This window comes from Mytilus galloprovincialis, chromosome 4 (genome assembly GCF_965363235.1).
Source record: "Mytilus galloprovincialis chromosome 4, xbMytGall1.hap1.1, whole genome shotgun sequence".
NCBI lineage: Eukaryota > Metazoa > Mollusca > Bivalvia > Mytilida > Mytilidae > Mytilus > Mytilus galloprovincialis.
Window position 1 is genome coordinate 29,515,259 of NC_134841.1, and position 14,748 is coordinate 29,530,006.

General features: G+C 33.5%; 1 protein-coding gene across 4 annotated transcripts in view; it reads left to right on the forward strand.

The window, feature by feature from the left end:
* LOC143071808 (cytosolic carboxypeptidase 1-like) overlaps nt 1-14,748 on the forward strand; it is a 45,709-nt gene that overhangs the window by 16,971 nt on the left and 13,990 nt on the right. For all 4 annotated transcript variants that reach the window (XM_076246405.1, XM_076246403.1, XM_076246406.1 and 1 more), the window contains exons 13-21: nt 152-298; nt 665-752; nt 1,572-1,728; nt 5,290-5,522; nt 6,664-6,817; nt 8,813-8,884; nt 9,343-9,451; nt 11,658-11,787; nt 13,908-14,045. In XM_076246405.1, coding sequence (XP_076102520.1) covers nt 152-298; nt 665-752; nt 1,572-1,728; nt 5,290-5,522; nt 6,664-6,817; nt 8,813-8,884; nt 9,343-9,451; nt 11,658-11,787; nt 13,908-14,045 — 1,228 coding nt within the window. The remainder of the gene's footprint in view (nt 1-151; nt 299-664; nt 753-1,571; nt 1,729-5,289; nt 5,523-6,663; nt 6,818-8,812; nt 8,885-9,342; nt 9,452-11,657; nt 11,788-13,907; nt 14,046-14,748) is intronic.

The window sequence follows — 14,748 nt, forward strand, 5'->3', positions numbered from 1 at the left end:
CTGCAATTGAATTTTTCCATTTCAAATTAATAGTCTTTCATGGGAGATTTCATTAATTTTTAAAGGTATTAAATTAGTAGATGGCATGGTTTGTAGTAAGATTGTGAGTTACCTATGACAAGGAATTCCAATGATGTATATGTTTTGACAGAGCTAAAGTATTTGAGGATATAGACAGAATGATTCACCCAGAGCATGTGATAGATAGAGATGTTTATGATGTGGATGCTACCATAAAAAGATGTGGATCAACTTACTGTAATAGAAATTCTAATCTGAGTAACAGGGATGAACTTAGGTTAGTTTATTAATAGATCAGCGAGAAATGAGCATATAAAAGATATAAAAAACATTTAGAGGTAAATTATTTTTTCTGCATAATAAACATCTATGTAGATACAATGTGTGGAGTTGTAAATTTATATGAGTTCAGAAAATTTGTGCATAATTTTAACAAAGACTATCAAAGATGTCATGAATGTACATATTTTCTCAACATGTTAATACATGTATTGTATTGATACTGTAGAAAAAATTGAAATCCATTTCATTTTGTTGGTAATAGGGGAGTATTAAGGATGGAAGAGACTAAAGTGTTATGTTAAATGAATTTGAAGTGTCATTTTGTACAATTAATTAATCTAACACTTGTTTTTTCCTTCAGAATTGGAAGTCAGTTAGATGCAGTGGGAGCTAACTCTCTTAGATTTAATGCTCAGTTTGAATGTGGGAATCTTAGGAAAGCAATATGGGTAAAATTATTCATTTTCTTATTGTAATAATTAATAAAATATCTTCAGGATATATAGTGATACAATATTTCAGTTAAAGTAGAAATTCATTCACTATAAATTAAATGGTTGGGGGTTTCTGGCATTACATCAAAAGTATAAGGGCCATTAACATTCTCCTCAAGATGCAAAATTTATAAAACTCTTCAATCTATTCAAAATTGTGTAATTTATATTAACAGATGAAAAAGATGACATGATCTGAACACTTTTAATAGTTCAGAAATGTTGGTTGTGTTATCACTGACATACTAAACATTTTGAAATTGTATATTTCACCTAAAATGCCAAATTTATACAGTAAAATTGGCTTTTGCAAAATTTAACTGCAGTCATGTTATTAGATAAATATATTGTATTTTAATGCCCCAATTATGGCCAATATGACTTCAGTCTGTGCATCCTTTGTCTGTCCATACTTCTGTCCTGCTTCAGGTTAAAGTTTTTTTTCAGGGTAGTTTTTGATGAAGTAAAAGTCCAATCAACCTGAAACTTAGTACACATGTTCCCTGTGATGTGATCTTTCTAATTTTAATGCCAAATTAGAGTTTTGACCCCAATTTCATGGTGGGAGTGGGCATCCATATAATATGGACACATTTGTGTTTTATTTTCAAATTCATGGCCAGTAAATTGACCTTTTTGAGGAGGCAAATACTGTCTTAATTAAAATACCAGCATTGGTTTATTATAACAATAACATGTATAAGCATGGGTTAAGCACAATTATGTTAAAAATAAAAAAAATAGAGTCAAAATTTGTTTTCTTTGCATTTCTAGGTGAGGGAGTTCGAATATGACTTAATCTTGAACCCTGATGTCAACACGAACCACCACCATCAATGGTTCTACTTTGAAGTTAGTAACATGATAGCAGATATACCATACAGATTTAATATTGTCAACTGTGAGAAACTTAACAGTCAGTTTAACTTTGGTAAGTATAGATTTAGTACAAGCTAGATCTGAAAGTTAGCAAAGTGAACAACAAAGTATCTATCTACACATCAGTCTTCAAAGTACAATGTACCTACCAGTAAAGCTACTAATACGTTGCAAAGTTGTTTAAATACCAATTTTGTTTTGATTTATAGAAAAGATAGTATTTATTCAGATTAAATACACAGTGATTAAATATTGTAGAAATATTATTTGTAAGTTAATCTTGCATGACATATATATAGTTATGAGGTTGTGCCAAACTTGTTATATACCTGTGTCACTATAGGTGAAGGCAGGTCTAATAATGACTTGACTCTGTCCATCACTCCAAAACAGGTGAAGGCAGGTCTAATAATGACTTGACTCTGTCCATCACTCCAAAACAGGTGAAGGCAGGTCTAATAATGACTTGACTCTGTCCATCACTCCAAAACAGGTGAAGGCAGGTCTAATAATGACTTGACTCTGTCCATCACTCCAAAACAGGTGAAGGCAGGTCTAATAATGACTTGACTCTGTCCATCACTCCAAAACAGGTGAAGGCAGGTCTAATAATGACTTGACTCTGTCCATCACTCCAAAACAGGTGAAGGCAGGTCTAATAATGACTTGACTCTGTCCATCACTCCAAAACAGGTGAAGGCAGGTCTAATAATGACTTGACTCTGTCCATCACTCCAAAACAGGTGAAGGCAGGTCTAATAATGACTTGACTCTGTCCATCACTCTAAAACAGGTGAAGGCAGGTCTAATAATGACTTGACTCTGTCCATCACTCCAAAACAGGTGAAGGCAGGTCTAATAATGACTTGACTCTGTCCATCACTCCAAAACAGGTGAAGGCAGGTCTAATAATGACTTGACTCTGTCCATCACTCTAAAACAGGTGAAGGCAGGTCTAATAATGACTTGACTCTGTCCATCACTCCAAAACAGGTGAAGGCAGGTCTAATAATGACTTGACTCTGTCCATCACTCTAAAACAGGTGAAGGCAGGTCTAATAATGACTTGACTCTGTCCATCACTCCAAAACAGGTGAAGGCAGGTCTAATAATGACTTGACTCTTTCCGACACTCCAAAACAGGTGAAGGCAGGTCTAATAATGACTTGACTCTTTCCGACACTCCAAAACAGGTGAAGGCAGGTCTAATAATGACTTGACTCTTTCCGACACTCCAAAACAGGTGAAGGCAGGTCTAATAATGACTTGACTCTGTCCATCACTCTAAAACAGGTGAAGGCAGGTCTAATAATGACTTGACTCTTTCCGACACTCCAAAACAGGTGAAGGCAGGTCTAATAATGACTTGACTCTGTCCATCACTCTAAAACAGGTGAAGGCAGGTCTAATAATGACTTGACTCTTTCCGACACTCCAAAACAGGTGAAGGCAGGTCTAATAATGACTTGACTCTGTCCATCACTCTAAAACAGGTGAAGGCAGGTCTAATAATGACTTGACTCTGTCCATCACTCCAAAACAGGTGAAGGCAGGTCTAATAATGACTTGACTCTTTCCGACACTCCAAAACAGGTGAAGGCAGGTCTAATAATGACTTGACTCTTTCCGACACTCCAAAACAGGTGAAGGCAGGTCTAATAATGACTTGACTCTTTCCGACACTCCAAAACAGGTGAAGGCAGGTCTAATAATGACTTGACTCTTTCCGACACTCCAAAACAGGTGAAGGCAGGTCTAATAATGACTTGACTCTTTCCGACACTCCAAAACAGGTGAAGGCAGGTCTAATAATGACTTGACTCTGTCCATCACTCTAAAACAGGTGAAGGCAGGTCTAATAATGACTTGACTCTTTCCGACACTCCAAAACAGGTGAAGGCAGGTCTAATAATGACTTGACTCTGTCCATCACTCTAAAACAGGTGAAGGCAGGTCTAATAATGACTTGACTCTGTCCATCACTCCAAAACAGGTGAAGGCAGGTCTAATAATGACTTGACTCTTTCCGACACTCCAAAACAGGTGAAGGCAGGTCTAATAATGACTTGACTCTTTCCGACACTCCAAAACAGGTGAAGGCAGGTCTAATAATGACTTGACTCTTTCCGACACTCCAAAACAGGTGAAGGCAGGTCTAATAATGACTTGACTCTTTCCGACACTCCAAAACAGGTGAAGGCAGGTCTAATAATGACTTGACTCTGTCCATCACTCTAAAACAGGTGAAGGCAGGTCTAATAATGACTTGACTCTTTCCGACACTCCAAAACAGGTGAAGGCAGGTCTAATAATGACTTGACTCTGTCCATCACTCTAAAACAGGTGAAGGCAGGTCTAATAATGACTTGACTCTTTCCGACACTCCAAAACAGGTGAAGGCAGGTCTAATAATGACTTGACTCTGTCCATCACTCTAAAACAGGTGAAGGCAGGTCTAATAATGACTTGACTCTGTCCATCACTCCAAAACAGGTGAAGGCAGGTCTAATAATGACTTGACTCTTTCCGACACTCCAAAACAGGTGAAGGCAGGTCTAATAATGACTTGACTCTTTCCGACACTCCAAAACAGGTGAAGGCAGGTCTAATAATGACTTGACTCTTTCCGACACTCCAAAACAGGTGAAGGCAGGTCTAATAATGACTTGACTCTTTCCGACACTCCAAAACAGGTGAAGGCAGGTCTAATAATGACTTGACTCTTTCCGACACTCCAAAACAGGTGAAGGCAGGTCTAATAATGACTTGACTCTGTCCATCACTCCACAACAGGTGAAGGCAGGTCTAATAATGACTTGACTCTTTCCGACACTCCAAAACAGGTGAAAGCAGGTCTAGTAATGACTTGACTCTTTCCGACACTCCAAAACAGGTGAAGGCAGGTCTAATAATGACTTGACTCTGTCCATCACTCCAAAACAGGTGAAGGCAGGTCTTGTAAATGCTTGACTCTGTCCATCCTTCCAAAAGATACCGACCGTGTAAGGGCTGTATAGCCAGTCAAGGTTGTTAAAAACGTCCATCATCACCCTTGAAAAGACCTTTGGTAGAAAAATTTTGTCTTAAGATTTCTTGGCCTCTATTGAAGGGAAAGATTTTATATTCATTCTGCAACCTGATAAGCAATTTTAACATCCTCCATACAGCCACTTTCATGTTGGCGGATAGTTTGAAATTTTACCACACTTGTTGTACAAGAAAAAATTAAAATGTTCTTTCTTTCAATGAAAAGGAATGATAAGTTATGGCACTGAACCAGACACAGTATTGGTCTTGTAGACTGATAACAAATTGTTAGTAATACTGTAAACCAGCTTATTTTTGTGAGCAATTTATTTTTGCCACTTACATGAGTAGAAACATAACGCGAATATAAATTGTGGCAAAAAAGTAGAACTTGGATCTTTCTTTATCTAACTACATCAACTAATTTTGAAATTCGCGAAAGTAAATTGTCGCAAAGTCGACTAGAAAGAGCAAAACGTGAAATAAAGTATCCAGGAAAATAAGTTGGTTTACAGTAACTGTTACAAATTCTGCTTTTAAAATGTTTTGAAAAGTTTCAAGCAGAACATATATTAATTAATTTCAGGAATGAAACCAGTGATGTTTTCTGTGACAGAGTCTATAGAAGGACGGCCATTTTGGTCAAGAGTGGGGACAGATATCTGCTATTATAAAAACCATTTTACACGGAGTGCTCAAGCTACTGGAGGGGTTAAGGGAAAGACATATTTTACAGCAACATTCACAGTCAAATTCAAACATAACAAAGACATATGTTACATGGCATATCATTTCCCATACACATATACAACATTACAGGTGAGTTTAAGAAAAAAAGTTGCTAATGGAAAATCTTTTGGTGTATGTAGTCTATATTTATAATTGGGCAAATATTTTTATAGCAATTTCAATGATGATCTGAAAATTACACTAACATACAACAAGTCAAATGCATCTGAATTTTTATTTAAAAAAAAAAAATGGTGGACACCCTATAATGATCAGTCTGTGTGTCCATCCCTCTGTCTTTCCATCCGTACAAATTGTGTCCTCTATATAGGGAACCGATATAATTTCACATCCAGAGTGTGTGTCATAATGTATGTACAACTTCCTAGGTCAAAGTTCAAGGTCAAAAACTGATTTCAGTTGACAACCCCATGTCCTATAGTAAAGATGGTGTCCGCTCTATATCTTGGGAACCGTTATGATTTCAAAACTTATACTTGACATGTATATTAACCAACACCAGAGGGTGTGCCATAATGTATGTTCAACTTCCTAGGTCAAAGTTCCAGGTCAAAAACTTTGGTTTCAGTTGACAACCCCATGTTCTATGGTAAAGATCGTGTCCGCTCTATATCCTTAGAACCGTTATGATTTCAAAGTTTATACCTGACATGTATATTAACTAACACCAGAGGGTGTGTCATAATATATGTAAGACTTCCTTGTACAAAGGTCAAGGTAAAAACTTTGGTTTCAGTTGACAACCCCATGTTCTATGGTAAAGATCGTGTCCGCTCTATATCCTTAGAACCGTTATGATTTCAAAGTTTATACTTGACATGTATATTAACTAACACCAGAGGGTGTGTCATAATATATGTAAGACTTCCTTGTACAAAGGTCAAGGTCAAAACTTTGGTTTCAGTTAAAAAAAACATGTCCTATGGTAAAGATACACACTATTTACCACACGTTATTCATATTGGGGCCCACAGAGATGGCTTCCATCTCAATGATGTTTTTATTACAATATTACTCGTTAACCATAAAATGTGAAGACCAATGGTCTTTGGATTTGTAAACCTTGGACCGTTACTTTGAAATTGAGGTCAAGAGCTATACATATGTGGTACAATTTTTCTGCTAATAATTTTCATATATTTTATATTCTAAACATAAATACATTTGTAAGAGGCAATACTGTTCAATAATGTAATATTTTATCTTTCAGACTCATATCCAAATATGGGATAGATCCACTGATCATTCACAGATATTTTTCCGTAACCAAACATTTTGTCAGACGATTAGTGGTAATAATGTACCAGTATTAACTGTCACAGCTCAGCCAAAGTCGTATAGTAGAGAAAATGTAGAAGAACTTAGTAAGTAATAAGTAGTTATCATGGATATAGTAAGTAATAAGTAATTATCATGGTTATTGTAAGTAATAAGTAGTTATCATGGTTATAGTAAGTAAATAGAAATTATCATGGTTATAGTAAGTAAATAGTAGTTATCATGGTTATGGTAAGTAATAAGTAGTTATCATGGTTATGGTAAGTAAATAGTAGTTATCATGGTTATAGTAAGTAAATAGTAGTTATCATGGTTATGGTAAGTAAATAGTAGTTATCATGGTTATAGTAAGTAATAAGTAGTTATCATGGTTATGGTAAGTAAATAGTAGTTATCATGGTTATAGTAAGTAAATAGTAGTTATCATGGTTATAGTAAGTTATAAGTAGTTATCATGGTTATAGTAAGTAATAAGTAGTTATCATGGTTATAGTAAGTAAATAGTAGTTATCATGGTTATAGTAAGTAATAAGTAGTTATCATGGTTATAGTAAGTAAATAGTAGTTATCATGGTTATGGTAAGTAAATAGTAGTTATCATGGTTATAGTAAGTAAATAGTAGTTATCATGGTTATGGTAAGTAAATAGTAGTTATCATGGTTATAGTAAGTAAATAGTAGTTATCATGGTTATAGTAAGAAATAAGTAATTATCATGATTATTGTAAGTAATAAGTAGTTATCATGGTTATAGTAAGTAAATAGAAGTTATCATGGTTATAGTAAGTAAATAGTAGTTATCATGGTTATAGTAAGTAATAAGTAGTTATCATGGTTATGGTAAGTAAATAGTAGTTATCATGGTTATAGTAAGAAATAAGTAGTTATCATGGTTATAGTAAGTAAATAGTAGTTATCATGGTTATAGTAAGTAAATAGTAGTTATCATGGTTATAGTAAGTAATAAGTAGTTATCATGGTTATGGTAAGTAAATAGTAGTTATCATGGTTATAGTAAGTAAATAGTAGTTATCATGGTTATGGTAAGTAATAAGTAGTTATCATGGTTATAGTAAGTAATAAGTAGTTATCATGGTTATGGTAAGTAATAAGTAGTTATCATGGTTATAGTAAGTAAATAGTAGTTATCATGGTTATAGTAAGTAAATAGACGTTATCATAGTTATAGTAAGTAATAAGTAGTTATCATGGTTATGGTAAGTAAATAGTAGTTATCATGGTTATAGTAAGTAATAAGTAGTTATCATGGTTATAGTAAGTAAATAGTAGTTATCATGGTTATAGTAAGTAATAAGTAGTTATCATGGTTATAGTAAGTAAATAGTAGTTATCATGGTTATGGTAAGTAATAAGTAGTTATCATGGTTATAGTAAGTAAATAGTAGTTATCATGGTTATAGTAAGTAATAAGTAGTTATCATGGTTATAGTAAGTAAATAGTAGTTATCATGGTTATAGTAAGTAATAAGTAGTTATCATGGTTATAGTAAGTAATAAGTAGTTATCATGGTTATAGTAAGTAATAAGTAGTTATCATGGTTATAGTAAGTAAATAGTAGTTATCATGGTTATAGTAAGTAATGAGTAGTTATCATGGTTATAGTAAGTAATAAGTAGTTATCATGGTTATAGTAAGTAATAAGTAGTTATCATGGTTATACGGATTAGAGATTCATATCATCATACAGAAATCCTACATGTAGTTATATGTAATGTAAGAAGAAATGTGTTTTAAAAACCAGAAAACTTCTCTAAGACACCAGAGTAGGTGTGGGTATAGGGGATGTAAGGGAGACACTGCTAACAATTTGTGGTAGCTTTTACAACTAAAATCTATATGCAGTCTTTTTGTAGTTGTAAACCATTGCAAAACACACCAACCGAATGAAACTGATCATGTTTGATCATATAATGAAAATATAATCTATTCTAAGTATACAAACATTGCTTGTCGAACTCCATTCTGCAACATACCAAGATCAAATCTGTACTTAATTGAGTCCATATGAATAGTGTATAATAGTTTCCGTATATTAATACATTCTTTGCTTTTATTTCAGGAAGTAGACCTTATATATTTCTTTCTGGAAGAGTTCACCCAGGAGAAAGTAATTCTAGCTGGGTTATGAAAGGTAATTTGATTTGTGTTTTAAATGTTTGTGTACCTTTTACTTCCATTAATTGAATGAACACATCATGTTAAATGCAGAATGTATAAGTTGGCAAACTTGCAAAATGGGTTTAAAGTTATTTTACTATTTTATTTACGTTTAAAATGTGTTACAGCCAAAACTTAAACCTGACAAGTTTAATTCAAATCTTTAATTTTAGTACAAGATGTATGTTAATTTATAAAGCGTCATACTATTGTTTTGAGTGGCTAAATAGAGCAGCCAAAACTTATAATTTTACACTCATCAAAGATACCAGGCTTATTATTTTGTACTCCACACTCAAGTTTTGACTACGAAAAACTTTTCAGTGACGCTCATATAAAAAATGTTCTAGGTGTTTGTGATGTAAATGCTTTGCACTTATAGCATATCTGTATGGGTTGCTTGAGGATAAGATTTTTATTTTACGATTTCAGGAACCATTGACTTTTTGCTCAGTAAGAAACCAGCAGCTCAACAACTTAGAGAAAATTTCATTTTTAAAATTGTGCCTATGTTAAACCCAGATGGAGTCATTAATGGAAAGTATGTCTATTTATTAGTCATTCCACTATAAGTATCACTCTGCTCAGGTCTTAAAAAAATTGCATCTCTCTTCTTTGTGGCATAAAATACATTATTATACTTCACCTTAAAATGCCAGATTTTGATTGGCTAATGTGAGGGTGTTAATTTACTCTATCACATGGCTGAGCGGGTGACAATTTTTTTTAATGTTACCCTCTCGTGCAGAACAATCAAAAATCGATAATTAAAAGTACAATGAATTGAAATCACATCAAGTAATTAATTACAATGTTTGAGTTCTACGTTTTGGCTCAGATTTTTTTATTTGACTGTCAAAATGAAAATAATAAACATCTTTCTTTTTTTTTCTAATACCCGTAATGTTGTTATATACAGTATGCAACGTCATAGAAAATACTTTTAGAAGTATTTTTACAATAAAAGTAATCTGTAAAAGACAATAAAAAAAAAATATAATAAATTAAATAACACATAGCTGAGAGGGTGATAGAGCAGATTGATACCCCTCGAAAAAGCATTGTCAACCTTGGCCGCGGTTGACAATGTTTTCTCTGGGTACCAATCTGCTCTATCACCCTCTCAGCTATGTGTTATTTATATATTGACATAGCCTTGATAACTTTGACCTGGACATATCAGTGACATCATGATATGTGACCAAAGTTGATAAGTTTGACCTTACTTTATCAAGTCATCTTCCAGTCTGATGGTGAAACAAAGAAAACACTTGTTTATATCATGCAAAATACAACCTGATAAATCGATTATCTGGTTTGTGATATTTATATTGTAAAATATCAGCTGCTTGACACAATATGAAACCTTTTGGAACTTGTTTGATACGCTCATTTGACCAAAAAGCTTCAAATTGTGACTCTCAGCTGATATTTTATTATATCAATAAGCAGACAACCTGACAATCTGTATTTATATAATAAAATTGAGAATGGAAATGGGGAAAGTGTCAAAGAGACAACAACCTGACCATAGAGCAGACAACAGCCTAAGGCCACCAATGTGTCTTCAATGCAGCGAGAAACTCCCCCACCCAGAGGCGTCCTTTAGCTGGCCCCATAACAAATATGTATACTAGTTCAGTGATAATGGATGTTATACTAAAGTCCAAATTATACACAAGAAACAAAAATTAAAAATCATACAAGATTAACAAAGGCACGAGGCTCCTGACTTGGGACAGGTGCAAAAATGCGGTAGGGTTAAACTTGTTTTTTTTTTATGCCCCACCTACGATAGTAGAGGGGCATTATGTTTTCTGGTCTGTGGCTCCGTTCGTCTGTCCGTCTGTGGTTCCGTTCGTCCGTCCAGGTTAAAGTTTTTGGTCAAGGTAGTTTTTGATGAAACTGAAGTCCAATCAACTTGAAACTTAGTACACTTGTTGCTTATGAGATGATCTTTCTAATTTTTAAGCCAAATTAGACTTTTGACCCCAATTTCACGGTCCACTGAACATAGAAAATGAAAGTGGGAGCTTCAGGTTAAAGTTTTTTGTCAAGGTAGTTTTTGATGAAGCTGAAGTCCAATCAACTTGAAACTTAGTACACTTGTTGCTTATGATATGATCTTTCTAATTTTAATGCCAAATTAGATAATTACCCAATTTCACGGTCCATGGAACATGGAAAAGGATAGTGCGAGTGGGGCATCCGTGTACTTTGGACACATTCTTGTTTAGATCTCCCCCCTCCCCCCTATACCTCTAGCCAATGTAGAAAAGTAATCGCATAACAATACACAGAGTAATTATGGTAGAAGGTGTTTATCTATTTGAGAAATTCAGAAACCAATGTCTTTTAAAAAAAGGAACTATTTGTAGTATTGATCTGATAATTTTGTTTCAATACACTGTTTTGTGCAAATAGTGTTAAAAAACAAGAAGCTATTAGAAAGTCCTTGTTTCATTGAACGGACTTGGCATATATTAATTTGACTTTTCTAATATACAATCTAACTAAAATCGAATCCTTGAATTGCTCCTGCTCTGATTTGTTGTGCATATCAGAACGCGAGCAATACAAGGATTTAAAAATAGATTGACTTTTATATGGAATTTGATTGTGATAAGTTTTTTGTATTACTATTTTTAATATATTTATTGTATAAAGTTGTTTGCCATTTATATTGAATATCAATTTTGTTTTTATTTGAAAATATAATTTTCTCAAAATTGTTTCAATATTTCTAGCCATAGATGTTCTTTAGCAGCAGAAGATCTGAATAGAAGATGGGACAACCCCTGTCCTAAGTTACACCCTACTATTTACCATACCAAGGGACTTCTACAGTATCTACAGATGATAAATAAATCTCCACTGGTAAGTCAAAAATCATCTAATTACCAACCTTTTCTGTCATTAACAATATACATGTAAATGTGGCACATAGATGTTCATCCATTTGTCTATCTGTATTTTGTTGTTTTTGGGGAAAGATGGCTTCAAGCCGTCAATTCCCTAATGGGGTTGGCCAGAGTATCATTCCCTCACGTCAATCATTTTGTTTTGATAGTTTGGAAACCCCCTCAAAATGTCATACTGAAATTGATGACAAGGAGAACAGATTGACTTTAAATACATTTTTTACACATTTCCCTTCTGTTTCTCGTGAAATTATCGTATATTGAGCTTTCCCTTACACTATATACGTTTCTTTTACAGTCCGGAAAAATCAGTATTACGAAATATTCTAAATATATCTAACCTAGTGACGTCATTGTTGGAATGCCACACAGGGATATCCTTTATTCATTATAAAAATCATTCACAGTATTTGTATACTAATTTAAAATCCGTATTTGTTAAATGTAAACCTAATGATGTTTGCTGTAGTGTAGATCATTCACACACCAACATGCAATGCTTTAATCTGAGGCTATAATCAGATAATTTGTAGGTCAACTTTCGCGGTAAACAATGTCCATAGGGATACATGAGATAGGGGAGAGAAACGACAGTTTTCATTGTTTCTGTAAAGTTCTGTTTTTAGAATTTTCCTCCAATTCAGGAGCACCTCCATTGATGAGTAATTATACACTAAAATCAAAGTAAATGTTTCTGAACACTTAAAATGTGACATTTAGTATATGATAAGTAGTCTTCTATATAAAAAAAAATTTGTGTACCAACATAATTATTGAAATGGTTAAAAAAAAATAAAAAAAATTAAATGTTGCTTTTTGTAGTTTATATCTATTGAGATTGGGGAGAGCAACTGCAGTTTTCATTTTTTCTGTAAAGTTATGTTTTTAGAATGTTTCTCCAATTAAGGAGCACCTCAATTGATGAGTAATTACCCACTAAAATGAAAGTTCATGTATCTGAACACTAAAAATGTCACATTAAGTATATATATGATAAGTAGTCATCAATTAAAAAATAATTTTGCGTACCAACATAATTATTGTAGTGGTCATTTTTTTTTTCATTTTTTTTTTCATTTTTTTTTTTAAATATTGCTTTTTGTAGTTTAAAGCTATTTATTCATGAATTTTACAGATATATCAAAATGTGGGATCTGGAAACAAACTTCACACAGCTTATATCAATCATATTTGATTTTATAAGTACATGTATCCCTGTGATGAGAGTTGTAACTGGGAACTTTATCAATGGAAAATTAAAACTGAATAGATTTTTCAGTCCTCACTTTCTTGAGAATACTGTCACAAAAAATTGAGAATGGTCTTAGCCTGCCGTTCAGTTGTACATAATTAAAATTCTAAAATATATTGTAGTAGTTGTTAAATTCAATTGAATTTTAGATAATTAACTCCCAACTTTAATCAAATGTTTTGATTTAGAAGGTGCAGATCTCATTGGTCCAAATTGTCTCTATGATGAATTCTTGACTAAGGAAATGAAATAACAATAAACAACAATTAGTTTCATTATTGTTAGCCTTTCTATATGTTCTAGCTGTTCTTTTGCTCATTCTTTGTATGTAGACTATCATAAGATACCCCCCTAAAAATTGAAACAATGGCCGTCTTTTCCCTCAGAGCTCTTCAGCTCTTTGATTGTCTTTTAAGATTGATTTCCTAGAAATTATTATGGGTTTAAAAGATAGTTACCACTGCAATGTTCTTTTTTTAGTTTGTTACTGATTAATAACATTGAGTCAGGGATGAAATTTTAAATAAATTCTTCACAGCCAAACATCAAAACAGGTCTATCTACTATAAGTAGCTGTCCAGGTCACCATATTCTTAAACCCCTGTCCATGTTTGGGATGATTTTTTTTTATGGATCCTTCAAGAAAAAGAAGACAAAATTCCAATGCAACTTACAATTTTCCAAAGGAAACATATAAATGTTCACAAAAATGTTATACAGACCAAGAAAATGACACAGAATTTCTTCAAGACCATTTTAATCCCACACTTAGTCAAATATTTAGTATGATTTCTCCTAGGGGTAATTTTACAATGTGTTTACAGGTATATTGTGATTACCATGGACACTCAAGGAGGAAGAACATATTTCTGTATGGATGTAGTCCTACCATGTCATGGATACCAAATGATTCAGTAAACCCAGCAACTACAGGAAACAGAATGGAAGATAATGCTTATAAGGTAGTATTAATATTGTAAATAATGCCTCCTGGTGCATGATTTTCTCGCTGTGTTGAAGACTCAATGGTGACCTTCTGCTGTTTTCTGCTCTTTGCTTGAGTTGTCTTTTTGACACATTCCCCATTTCCATTCTCAATTTTATAGTATTTTGCCTACCATTTGTGTGAAGCTATCAAGTGTTTATTTGATGAACTAATATTAAAAAACTTACATTATGCATGTCAATAGAAAGTGGCATGAAATATTATGAGCAGTTGTTCATAGAGTAATGATCTAATGTTGTGTCAACTGAAATTTAAAATTATATATTATATTGAAAATGGATGAAAGGTAATATGTATACCTTTAAATATGTTTGTACTTAAAAGTTCTTTATGCACACACTTTTTAGCTCACCTGGCCCAAAGGGCCAAGTGAGCTTTTCTCATCACTTGGCGTCCGGCGTCCGGCGTCCGTCGTTAACTTTTACAAAAATCTTCTCCTGTGAAACTACTAGGCCAATTTTTACCAAACTTGGCCACAATCATTATTAGGGTATCTAGTTTAAAAATTGTGTCCGGTGACCCGGCCAACCAACCAAGATGGCCGCCATGGCTAAAAATAGAACATAGGGGTAAAATGCAGTTTTTGGCTTATAACTCAAAAACCAAAGCATTTAAAGCAAATCTGACATGGGGTAAAATTGTTAATCAGGTCAAGATCT